Consider the following 12,946-nt stretch of genomic DNA (forward strand, 5'->3'; position numbering starts at 1 on the left):
ATTCCATTCCTCACCTCCTTAGGTAGCCATTCCTTATCCTGGTGTATAAATGCAACGAGCAGAGGAAAATGCTGCCTAAATATGCTCATGTGGCAGCACTATTGCTGCTACAGGTAGTAAGAATAATAACAATTCAGCATTTCCCTTGTTTCAAGGCACTCAATATCTCGGGGATAAATAACCACCCACCCACCTTTCATTCCTTCTCTCACTTTCTATCTCCCTCTTTTCCTACTCTCCCGGACAAAAGAAAAAAGTAACCTGACAGACCTGGCGACGCAGAGGATCCTGGGAGGTGTAGTCCCCCCAAGGATCCCCACCGGGGCAGCCCCCTCTCAGAACTACCTTTCCCATGATGCTCGGAGGCTCCGTCTGCGCCCTCGCCGCACTCAACTCCGGCGCTGCGGGCGAGGGGGGAGGGACGGGCAGGGGGAAGTTGTAAAGATGGCGGCAGAGCCCGTTCGCTCTTCCCCGGGCTGAGGCGTTCGGCGAGGGTCCCTGGTGCAGCGAGAGCGGCGAGGCGGTGTCGGCGGCCCAGCAGCAAGCGGCGCTTCCGCCATGTCTGAGCCGGGGCACTTGGGGGTGAAGCGGGCCGAGTCGGCGCGTCTGCGGCGGGCGGAGCAGCTGAAGCGCTGGAAGGGCTCCTTGACCGAGCTGGAGCCGGCGGCTCCCGTCCGGAGCCGGCGCCGCGGCGGGCCCCGCGTCCGCTTCGAGGACGGCGCCGTCTTCCTGGCTGCCTGCTCCAGCGGCGACACCGAGGAGGTGAAGCGCTTGCTGGCCCGCGGAGCCCGACTCAACACGGCCAACGTGGACGGGCTGACGGCGCTGCACCAGGTATCCCGGGGAGGCGAACCTCCCTCCTTCCCTCGACCTGTCAGGCCCTCGGCAGGGATTGGGGGGCGGGGGGGCGAGAGGGAGGGGAAGGCCGACCCTTCCACCCACCTCCTGTCCCCCCGCACCTTACGCATGATAGCATTGCCTCATTTCCCATTGCTTTTAGGGTAATGACCTATGGATAGCATGAATGGGGGAGAGAAGAAGGCTTGAAGGGCAGGTCAACAGAGCCTGCCCGCTGCCTTCTAGAGAACTGGGATCAAAGTTTTCTCCATCATTCTTTCACCTTTTTCCTCTTCCACCACCACCACTCCAGTTTTATTTTCCTGCCTCTTCACCTAGGATTGACCCTTTCGCAGGTGGAGTAATGCTATTATTCCTTGTGGGAATAGTCAGTGGTGCACACAGGGTTGTGCCAAGGATCCATGGCATGACTCATACCCTGCAGGATCTGCCTCTCTCCCTTTCCCCCCTCCAATTTTCTGGAAGGGCTGCACTTTCTTCACTGGAAGTAGTCTTAGGTGAGAGCTGGCTTCACTTTACAGACACATCCCCGGCCCTCACTGGGCACTGTAGGATGGAGAACAAGTAGTGCCTTGTTTTGCTTGTGGATGGCAAGGCGCATGGTGATGGCATTGCAGCAGATGCTGGGCATCAGTGGAACTTGAAATCAGCTAGTTTCTCCTCTGCTCTCCTTGAGTGCAGCCTTTAAAGTCCTTGTGCCAGTGAACATAGCTAACCTTTCTGTGGCTGTGCCAGTTGAATCACACTTCTCTCAGCCGTATCTCTTGTAACTTACTGCTTTCTGTCAGCACCATGCTCTTCTCATTTATTCGTTCTGGCAGGGGTTTTCTATCTGGATAGCAATATCCACCCAAATTGTGTTTTCTTTCTCCAGTTGCAGCACAAATGCAATGTTCTGCCATTTACTGTGAACACACTTACATTCTCTTACCAGAAATCCTCTGGGGGAAGATAAGACCATACAAATAAATTCAGTTAGTCTTAACCTACATTGTCTCCTCTTTCCTCCAAAAAGAGAGAGGATTGAATATATGGGCAAACCAGACTTGGCTGGAAGTCCACCCCCCCCAAAAGAAAAGATCAGGGCAAGGTCAAACTAGTTTGGTAAATGTGGACTAAAGTTTCATGTTTACAGTTTAAATTGTGAATTGCCTGAGGAATTTGTTCAATACTAAGCTACCTTTTTCGGTCTTGACCTACAGGAGAGTTCATAACTTGATAGAATATGCTTCAGTAAAAACATTATCTGTCACGGCTATTTATAAGAGGGACTTCCCTTCCTTACATTCTGCCCTTTCACTTACACGACTCTCCAGAGTTCTAAACCAGGACACTACATTGGAAGATACCATTACAAACTAAGAAGCTCCTAGAAAAGTTATATTTGGCCTGGCCATGGTTTCAGCTTAATGTGCTTCTAAAGCATTGAAAGCTACTGAAATTATTATTGTTCTTTGTTAATTTATGAAGCATTGTCAGTAACCTCAAGATTATGATTTGGCTACTGCTTTCCATATAAGAGTTGCTGTGATACTTTTGAGTTTCAAAACCTTTTCTCTTGGCAACCTTTACAGAGACCACAAGGTGCCAGGGTCTGAGATAAGCAACACAGAATTCTATTAATAGAATCCCTAATGTACTGCAAGTACCAAAAGTATCCTGGGAGGATACTCTTAAAATGACAAAAGCATCTTCATAGTGCAGTAGATAAAACATTTAAGACATTTAGAAATATCTAAATAACACATGCATGATTCACTTGTCATGCAAACTGAATTTATATGTAATCATATTTAAGTGTTTGATACTGTGAGTGACTAGAACATGTTGCCTTGTACAGAAGAGCATAAACAAAGTTTCAGTAATGTGAAAAAGCATAAATTATGCATAATAAGCACATTTGTACTTATTTTGGCATAATTTTGGGCACGGGAATGGTCAAGGAATCATGCAGGGAATGCATCCCTGATTCTTTTTCTTCTTCTTTGGCGATCACTCGTAGCTGAGTAAGATTGTCTTCCATAAACACGATTTTAACAATGAGTCCATAAGTGACTATGGAGGCCAATTCTGGATCCACACGTCCTTCCACAGTGGGGACATTGGTTTCCGGACAGGAGTTGATCACGGTGTGGATTTGCCAAGCATGCCTTCCTCTTAGCACGTTTCTCCCTTGTGTTCTGAGTTCGAGTGCCTTCAAAGTCCATGCCACCTTTGGTAAAGGATGTTCTCCAACTGGAGCGCTCGCAGGCTAGTGTTTCCCAGTTGTCAGGGTTTCCCTGATTGGTGGAAATATGACTACTTATTCACCTTTGAGTTTCATTGCCCAAGAAGCATATATTTACATACTTACATAAAAGTTTTAAAAATGAAGAGCTGCTGATTTCTAGTGTGGCACTAAATGTTCTGTTTGCCAGTAACTGCAGAATTCAATGAATCCTTAATATAGGTAAGAAATCTTAATCTGAAGAGTAGTACAGCTTGCCAAATAGTCAAATCCTTTTAAGGCCTTACATGTGATGTTCTCTTGATACACCAAATTTGGTAGCACCTTGATAATTCTTAGACTAAAAGTATTGTGATCTCCAAATGTATTTAAAACATAATTGAGAAAAATGGAGCTATGCCTGCTCTTGGGGAAAAGTGTCTGATTTTGCTGCTGGTCGCATCAGGTTTGAAAGGATATGACATGTGAACAAGATCTGTGTTTTGTTGCAGCTAGCCAACTGTTATGTTTTGCCAAGCAAACACTTCCTTAATATTAGAAAGCTCTAGAAATGACTTTCAGCCTTACATGTGGGCTGAAAATAAAGTGTTGTACCCAGTTGGGGGAAGTGACTGATATAATGGTGACATCCCTCTTCTTGGCTTGGATTTTTGTGTGATCCCACAGAGGTAGGCGTAAATCCCGTGCAATCTTGAGCAAACTGGAAATCATTCCATTCTATTTCAGGGAAGCGATCCCTGGGCTATGTATTGCCTTCTGCTCAGCTATTGGCGTGGAACATACTCTGTTCTGTGGACTTAGCAGTTGTGCTGAATTGCTTTATGGTTGAGATCCCTCAGAAGGTCAGAATCATATGGGAACATCATCTGGAAAATATTCCCACCCCCAAATATTGTGCTGATCATTGTTCTCCTCACTGTGACTCTGCTAGGCTCAGCAACAGGCTGAGCACAAGGACTTCATGCCATGGACTCTGCTGCTAGCTGCTCTCCATTACTGGCTTTAATACTTGGCAAGCCCACACCTCACATTCTGTGACATTGAAGCTGGGATTAGAGCTCACCATGTCCTCTTCTGTTTGGTGTGAATTCTTTGCTGCCATACCTAGTGTATTTTCTTCTGCCCGCCCCCCCCTCCTTCCTGCCTCTGTCAGAAATGGTGTGTGATGAGTGGTCCAAGTGTTTTCTATAGTCACATGGAAGCACTTTATAAAAACAAGCAGAGAATATCTTTCTTAAAAAGCTATCAGAATCTAATAGATTCTAGTTATTTTACAGGTGGTTTTGACCACTAAAGCCCTTTAGGGCTTTGTGGCTGGGATACTTGAAGGACTTATTGTCTCCACGTTTTCTTGCCCATATACTAACATTTTCAGCAGAGTCTATTTTTTTGGATGTCCCCTCCATTTTATGTGTGGTAGATGGCCTCATGGAGTTTGACCTACTCAGTGGTGGTAACCTGAGTTTGGAAAGCTCTTTTCATGGAGGCTTGCTTGGAATCTGCCTTGATGTCATTTCAGTACCAGACGAGACCCTTGCCCAGGGGTAGGCAACCTAAGGCCCGTGGGCCGGATGCAGCCCAATCACCTTCTCAATCCGGTCCACGGACGGTCCAGGAATTAGCGTGTTTTTACATGAGTAGAATGTTTGTGTTTATATAAAATGCATCTCTGGGTTATTTGTGGGGGATAGGAATTCATTCATCCCCCCCCAAAAAAAAATAGTCCGGCCCACCACATCGTCTGAGGGATGGTGGACTGGCCCATAGCTGAAAAAGGTTGCTGACCTTCCCTTGCCCCTCTCCAGCTTTTAAATCCTGTGTACATTACTTTTATGGTGTGGATTTAAAGAGATCATTATCTTGTACTCTGTGGAATACTAGATAGGGGGTGCCCTTTTCAATTTAGTAAGAAATTCTCAGTTTTTCTTGCAACTTCATTTTCTGTTATATAACTGGAATCAGCTGCTGTTGAAGACAAGCTTGTGTCTATTTCTGAATCTCAGTTATTAGATTTATCAATCTTCCATTATTATCTCCTGGTTATGTTTACTAGTTGAGTTAGGAATTTTAAAACGTTTTGTAGTTTGCCTGCATTGGATTGGATCTTGGTGTTTTAGAGGTCATTCCTTGATCTCAAATTGAGGTGTACTGCCCAGTTGTAATATTTAATTTCAAACATTCACTTTGGCTGCAATACTAGACCCAATTACTGGATAATAAATCCCATTATGACCTTAATGGGATTAACTTCTGAATCAACATGCCTAGGATTGTGCTGTTAACAGCTGTAGGGCAACAACTTCTAGATTTGTAAGATTGAAATTGGGCTCTTTTGCACCACAGTTTGCCCTATATTTTCTGCTCTTGTGAATTCTTTTACTGGCACTTAGGCCACCCTGCCTTGCCCCTATACCTTATTTGTAAGTGGCAGCTATACCAGGGTTGGGACACTGGCTTTGTGGCACTGCCTCAATGTACTAGCCTCCCCTTCAGGTTCCTGACAAAAGGAAGTAGATAGGAGCTGTATTTTTGGAATTCTGAAGAAAGGAGGGTGTTCCTTTCTGTCAGTAAACATACCAGAAAGCAGGCTTCATTGGCTGGCATGCAGTGTCTTTCCACCACTTTTGAAGGGAGAAAAGAACAGGAGACAGTACCATGGCTGCCTCATATCAACCAATAGCAGCTATCTTTTTACAGCAGTAGTTCCTCAGCAGTAGTTCCTCAATTGCTCTGGTACCCACTATCAAAAGAAATGGGAAACTGTGGCTAGCGATTGGTGCCACACCAACTGCTGATGGAAACAATCCCCTTTTCTTCCTTAGTATTCTAAAGATATTTTGTAGATATTTTTTAGAAGGTTGATATGGACTCAGCTATTGTTTAAATGAAAATGTTTGTTACTTACATGGATGTCATAGTTCTGTTTAGTGGTACAATGTGACATCTGGGGCATAGTAACTTGAAAAGGATTTAAGATTCAGAAAACTTAAATCGAAAAACAACCAACATTTACAAATTTGCTTCCTAAGGACAGTAAATAAAAATATGCAGTGGTCCAATTACAGTTAACCTCCATGTTTTACCAGGATTTGTCATCAAAATTAGTGAAATCTTAGACTGAAGAATGATCACCTGCTGTTAATCTTCTGTGTGTCAGTGGCCTTTCAGGTCCTCACTGAACTTGGCTCTTGGATATTCTGAAGTACTGAATTGATCTGACACAGCAACTGCTCACCATCCATTTCCGGACTATATGAAAAACAGGCTTCTATTTTTAACTTGTTCACTTTAGGCTTCTAAGCTACTGTTGTTTCTTTGCAGTGTCTTGACTTTAATTTGATCTACAAAGGTCTCACGAGTATCTTACCAGCCCTGTTTGCATGCAACAGTGAGCCATGTTTAGAAACAAACCATGTCTTACCACAAACAAGTAGCATGATTAAGCACCCTGTGTTTCTACACTCTTCCTTTTGCCTAGTCAAGAAACAAAACCCTGAAGCAGCTGGCTTAGCATTGTGTTACTTTATGTGTTTTGTTTGGAGAGAAACCATGAGCACTGATTTGCACAAAAAGCCAAGCCAGCCACGCCAGTGTTTGTATTACTGGCTAAGCAAAAGGAGCAGTGAAGCTGTGCAATTGAGTAGCATGTGCTGCCATATTGAATCTTCAACCTGAATGTGTTTAGGATTGGAGTACAAGCTCTTTGAAGCAGCAGATGCTCTAGTTTCTTAGAAGAAAGAGTCTGCTCAGAATCTTTCTTGTGCCACCGTATGCCAGGGATAGGGCATCTGTAACCCCCCAGATGTTTGGCTCCCAATTCCCCTTCATTGTAGCCAGTTGGCTGGGATGATGGGAGTGGCAGTACAACAACTCTTGAAGGGCACCAGATTAGAGAAGGCTACTATAATGTCAGCATAACACTTTGTTTCTGTTTTTGTGTGATGTGGCATTGATGTGTGTCTTGGGGTTTTCCCTCCAAACCTTTTGTGCTGGGAGGGAAAAAAATCAATCTGAATGGCTGCTGTCTGCTCTTAATTGTGTTATTGAGCAGAAGACAGAAATGTGAAAGCCCTGGGGATGAGGTTTGCTCCCTCTGCCTTTTGAGGTCTGCAAAAGAAAAAAAATGGAAATTAGGTGTGTGAGGAAAAAATAACTGCTCTCATGAAGTATTTTCTATTTCAGAATATGAAACACTTCTCAATGTTTCACACTCCTGCAAATATTTGACACAATTTAATAACTTAACGAATGACTTCAATACTATGACATTTTACTGAATTACTAAAAAGAAAAAGAAAAAGCACACTTAGGATTGTGTGTTGGCACTGTACTTTCCAATGCTGCAGAATACAGAACATCTTCAGGTATTTGGTTCAGGAGTGCAGTCTGGGTGTCTGCCAAAGATGTTGCTGATGCTGGCAAAGCCATTATACAGCATAGTCTTTGCTTTCTACTCACTTTGGATTCCTGTTCTACATTAAGGAAAAAAGCTAAGGACACTTGTGTGAGGTCAAAATGCCCTCTTGATCCCTGCCCATCATGGTCAGTGAAATCTAGTAAGAGGGGATTGATTGAATGCAGGGGGTGGTTAACTACATGAGGAAGTTATGCCAACCACCTTGAAAGTAGTGGTAGTGTCACCTTCCTGGACCAAGAAAAATACCACCTAGTCTTTTAATATTCCCTTTCTGGGTAATGTGATTGAGAGGGTGGTGGACAGTCTTTTTGCAGGTATGCCTGGAGGAAGCAGATTGTCTAGACACATTTCAACACTTCATTCTGGCTTCAGGCCTAGAAACAGCCTTGGTCATCCTGATTAATTAATTGGATGAGAGCGTGAATGTAGCCATGTTGGTTCTCCTTGGATCACCTAGCAGATTTCAACACCATTGACCACAATGTCTTTGTGGAAGAACTTTGAGGACTGGAAACACTGTACTACAGCAGTTTCTCTGCTGCCTCTAAGCACAGAAAGTAGCATCAGTGACTGTTGCTGAGTTGTTCAGGGGCTATTTACTGTGCTATTTAGCATCTATATGAAACATTGTGAGCCATCATCCTGGAATTTGGAGCATGGTACCATCGTTAGGTACCTGTCCATAGCTTACCCAGTTAGGCTGTCTTGTCAATCTCGTTATGTAAATAGGGAGAGCAGGAGGGATTATACACCATGACCTTCCTGTCATTCCTTACTTATTACATTGATTCAATTCAGATGTCATGTTCTTAGTCATATGAGCCAGGGTGGGGGACCTTCGTGGCCTGGTAGGCTGGAACTTTTTCTCCCATGCCTACAGGCCAACATTGACAGGTGGGTGGAATCGCCCACCTGCCAATTATCTGCTATCATAATGATGTCAGGTGATGGACAGGTGGGTGGTCCCCTCCCATTTGTCGAAGTGGGAGTGTTACTGCCCATCCAGGATTGAACTTGACACACGTCAGCTTGAGTGAAACTTTGGGCTCACATGCTTCACCATTCTCTCTCCTGCAAGTGTGGAACAGTACTTTTGCAACATTTACTTCTGCTTTCTGAGATTCCTGTCTTGTTATGTATGAACCAGAGGTTGTGATTTAAAACACTGATCAGTTTCAAAACAAGCCGCGTTTAAGTTATGTGTGACAGAGCTGGCTTGTTTAGTTAGAGTTTATTTTAAACCACAATGACTCGGTTGTAATAACAAGTCAAGATTGTCTGAAAGCAAAACTAAACACTGCACAGATCCTTCTCCCAGGTGCATGGGAGAGGGGAGAGGTCAAGGCTACATCAAGCCTTGCTTGGGCTCCTACCAGTTTGTGAACATAGTATGAATCATGGTTTTGTGTGAATATGAAAACCAGTTCACTGCCTTTGTGCTAACTTATATTTCTTTTGGCACTGTGCATAATTTGATTCTTGTTAAAATATAAGCATTAGCCTATTGTTGGTTGCGAAGGGTAGCTTCCACACATGGGAGGTGATAGGTGCAGTGAGTTGGAGTGAGTCAGCAGAGAGTGACAAAATAACCTATGTGGACTGCACTGTCACTGTTACTTGAATGTCAGTTCTAAAGTTCACTAATGACACAGCTTTAAAATTGTTTCATTCCTCTTTTAAGGAGTTATACAAGTGTAGAAATTCAGTTTAAGAATGTTCAGGATCAAGCAGCACTTAATGTAATATGGATTTCTTTATGCTAATTCTAGAAGACATTAAGTAGCCCATTAGAAATTGCCCAGTGGCCCACTACTGGCCCACTGTCTACCTGCTCCTTCAAATAGAAGAAAAATAACTGCATATATTTGCTTTTAGGGTTGACAGTTCAGTTTCTGCAGGAGAAAAAATGTCTAGCTCTTAGCTGCTATCTCTGGACTTCATTACATATATTTTTATTTTATATGCTGTCCTGATATATGAATTCTCTCAGGGCACCTTATACAATAAAGCCAATAAAAACATTAAGGCAACAATAGAGCTTAACAGGCAAACAGAACAATGCCTGGTATATGCTTCTGGAGTGGGTTAGGCTGCTGGAAGACTACTGGTGGTGGTGCTTCCTCCAGCAGTATTTTTATTCTTATTACTGTTAGCTATTATTGCCATAGGCAACTCAAAATGACTTTTAAAAAGCACTGCTGAAATGAAATGGATGAGTGAAAGTTGGGTTGGCCAAAGATCCACTGGATCCTAAGTGACATTCCAGCAGAGAAGTCAAATACAGGCCTTTCTTCTTCCCCCACTTTCTCCCTGGGTTGCAGAGGTGTCGGTGGCTCTGCACCCTAGTCAGAAGTTAGGATTGTTCCTAACATAGTAAATAAAGCTAGTGGCAGTAAAAATCAGTACAATTTAAATATATTTATTCATGGGCTATTCCCTCACTTTCTGTTAGCTTTACAGCTTTGCTTCCCAGCCACATGTGATCACGATGCACATGTACTCCATTCCCCAAGTTTCCCTTGCAGCTTGTTTTTGCCGCCACTGCCACCACCAAATCTTCAACTGAACACCTGTTATTGAGCCTAGAAATAAAATGTTTCGGGTTCTGCAGTGTTCTTCTCATTCTATTGCAACTATCGCAGCATGCTGCTAATAACTCTAAGGCTCACTGTCAGTTGGGAAGAATGTTATGTTATGGCATTGGCATGGCTCAGCGGCAGAGCTAGAAGATTAAAGGATACAGAAGTGGCAAATAGAAATGATTTCACAGTACACGTTTGGGAAAATATTTAATGAGGAGCTCACTGCAGAAATAAAGCAGTCATTTAAGCTGCTTATAAGATATTAGATGGTCAAGATTATATTTTTCCATCCTTGCAATCAATATAAAATGTTCCTTGAGGGCCTTATCAAACACTGTAGCTCCACTGGTGCAAGTGACTTATTTAGAGCATGTGTACCCTGCTCTTCTGCCAAAAGCCTTCCCAGAGTGGCTTATATATAGTCAGTTAAAACAAGACTTCCATGCACGCAACATAACTTCCTCTTCCTTTCTCCTTCAGCCTCCTGTGCGCCTGTAAAATTAGCTTTGGAGAGTTAGTGGACCCTGTAGAGCACATTTTGGGGGCACGTGGTGGAAAGGTTTGGATACAACCCTTTGTGTTGGCATGTGGAAGTGCTGTTAAATTGGCACCTGCTAAACGAACTCTCCAAAATATTTCTGCCATCTCTAAGACTAATAACAGCTTTGCCTCATTTATCTTGTCAGGTACTTTGTGTTTGAAAACGATACCATTTTTTTTTACTTAGGGAACTGTGCACCCTCATGGGCTTCTAGCAATATTCTGAATATGTTTGTTTGCTTTCGGTTATACATGAAGTTCATAGACATTTCTGTCATAGGATTTTGGAGTAAGTTACAGGAAAATGCCATTCAGTTTTACATGCATCAATATATACCAGTAGCATCAAACCCATGAATGGACTGAAAATACGTAGTCACTGAGATTAGGTGGCCTGGCTTCCAATGATAGGGAACTCTCTAGAGCACATGGACTGCTCAGAGTGCAACAGAAATGTGTTACATCACCTAAGGGCTAATGAGCACATGGTTCATCACTTGGCAAAAAAAAGTTACTTTTTTTAAAATGGGGGTGGGTGTCTGGGAAAAAAGATGGTGGCAAACCTGCCCGCCATTGCACGCAATGTCTTTTGGCTATACAGGATTTTGTTTTCAGGTGCGATCTCTGAAACATAACCCCTGTGTAAGTTGAGGGCTTATTGTATTGCAGTCTGGGACCCAGTTTGGAGGAGGCAACAAGCTGACCCCCCCCCCCCCATCTCAGGTGCTGAGCTCATTGAGGCATGCTACACCCTATTGGTGTCTCCATTGCTTTTGCTCATAAGTTTAATGAAACAAGCTCCAAAGTAGCTGGCATTAAAATAGCTATATTTCAGAAAACAAAATTGTACCACATATTTTTATCTTGCTAAAGTAAGTTTGGAGAGGGTCCAAGCCTTGGACCAGATTTCAAGTTTCTGAGAAAATCCTAGGTTTCATTTTATATGTGCTGTATGATTTGGGTGAAGTTTGAACATATAGAAAGACTTTCCCACAATAGTCCTCCCTGTACTCATACAGCTGAAAATAATTGTAAGCGCAAGGTAAATGTTTTGTTGGGCACAGTGCCATTAAATTCTTGACTGATTTTATTTTAACAATAGCATTTTAATCCAGTGTTACAAGGTTTGCGATATATCCATAAGCCATCTGTATGTCAATGAGGTATGTGATTACCATTTTAAGGGGAGAGTGAACTTCAATTTGAGTGGTGTAATAAATGACCTGTCATTGGCAGAGGGAGGTAATATGAAGGATGACTAGTAGGAAGCATTTTGAAAGAATGGGCGTGAGATGGCTAAGACTATTGTGTCAATAGTGATATAACCATTGACTGTGTACTGACGTTCAGCAGGGGTGCCTGGGAAATGTTTGAAGCAAGTTCTGACTATCTCCTGAAAAAACATTGAGAGCTGCCTAGACTGAAAAAATATTTGACAACTGTATTCCTCTCTGTTGTTGTTCGGAGATTTACCTGACTACTTTCTGGCAGTGCTACTTCTGATGAATGTTCTGAGTGGTGAGCTCTGTGGGGCATGAAGGCAAGGGCATACCTTCCAATGCTGACAATTGCTAGTGGTGACAGTTGCAAGGCTATTTTGGGAGTTTTATTCCTTCGTTCTTTGAACTCATGTGTCTGCTCCCAGACACTGTTAACCCCGACACTGTTCAGCTGTTGGGAGGCTTGCTTTATGTGAAAGATGCTTGCCCATTCACCATTCAAATTAAAATAAAGATGTTGCTTCTTTGAGTGAAACAGCAATAATCACAAGCCCCATTCTATCACACTTTCAGTGGCTTTATTATGGTGTCTGTGTGTGTGTGTGTGTGTGTGTGTGTGTGAGAGAGAGAGAGAGAGAGAGAGAGAGAGAGAGAGAGAGAGTGTTAAATCCAGATGAGTGGGTCCAGTTGTATGGATGTTCCCAACTTAAATAAGAAATTAGATTTTTGCAGATATATACATTTAGAGAGTCAAAGCATTATACTTGGAGCATGGGGTCTAAATCTGCATCTAGGCCATGAAGTTCACGGGGGGTCACCCTTGGTCAGTGTCTCACTCTACCCTAATTCAAGGAATTGATATGTATGGATAAAATGGGGTAACTCCTCCCATTTTATCCTGAGAGAGTGTGGGATATGAATGTAAAGAAGAAATAGAACCCAATGACACTGCTTCCGAAACCACTTGGATTGTATTTATTGCATAGATTAAGGTATATAGTCTTTAGGTTGGATGTCTTTAGGTTGGACACTAGGGCTGGCCCAGCCATGAGGCAAGGTGAGTCGACCATCTCAGGCAGGAGGATCCACAGGGGCAGGTGGA

General features: G+C 43.2%; 1 protein-coding gene across 12 annotated transcripts in view; it reads left to right on the plus strand.

The window, feature by feature from the left end:
- The first annotated feature begins 393 nt into the window (after positions 1-393).
- PPP1R12B (protein phosphatase 1 regulatory subunit 12B) overlaps positions 394-12,946 on the plus strand; it is a 104,206-nt gene continuing 91,653 nt past the window's right edge. For 8 of the 12 annotated variants that reach the window (XM_053393671.1, XM_053393670.1, XM_053393676.1 and 5 more), the window contains exon 1: positions 396-834. In XM_053393671.1, the coding sequence (XP_053249646.1) occupies positions 559-834 (276 nt within the window). In that variant the 5' untranslated portion in view covers positions 396-558. Of the gene's footprint in view, positions 835-12,946 lie in introns of all 12 variants that reach the window. The other 4 variants (XM_053393672.1, XM_053393677.1, XR_008331173.1 and 1 more) reach the window with 3 other exon arrangements.

Source organism: Podarcis raffonei, chromosome 6, assembly GCF_027172205.1.
Source record: "Podarcis raffonei isolate rPodRaf1 chromosome 6, rPodRaf1.pri, whole genome shotgun sequence".
Taxonomy (NCBI): Eukaryota; Metazoa; Chordata; class Lepidosauria; order Squamata; family Lacertidae; genus Podarcis; species Podarcis raffonei.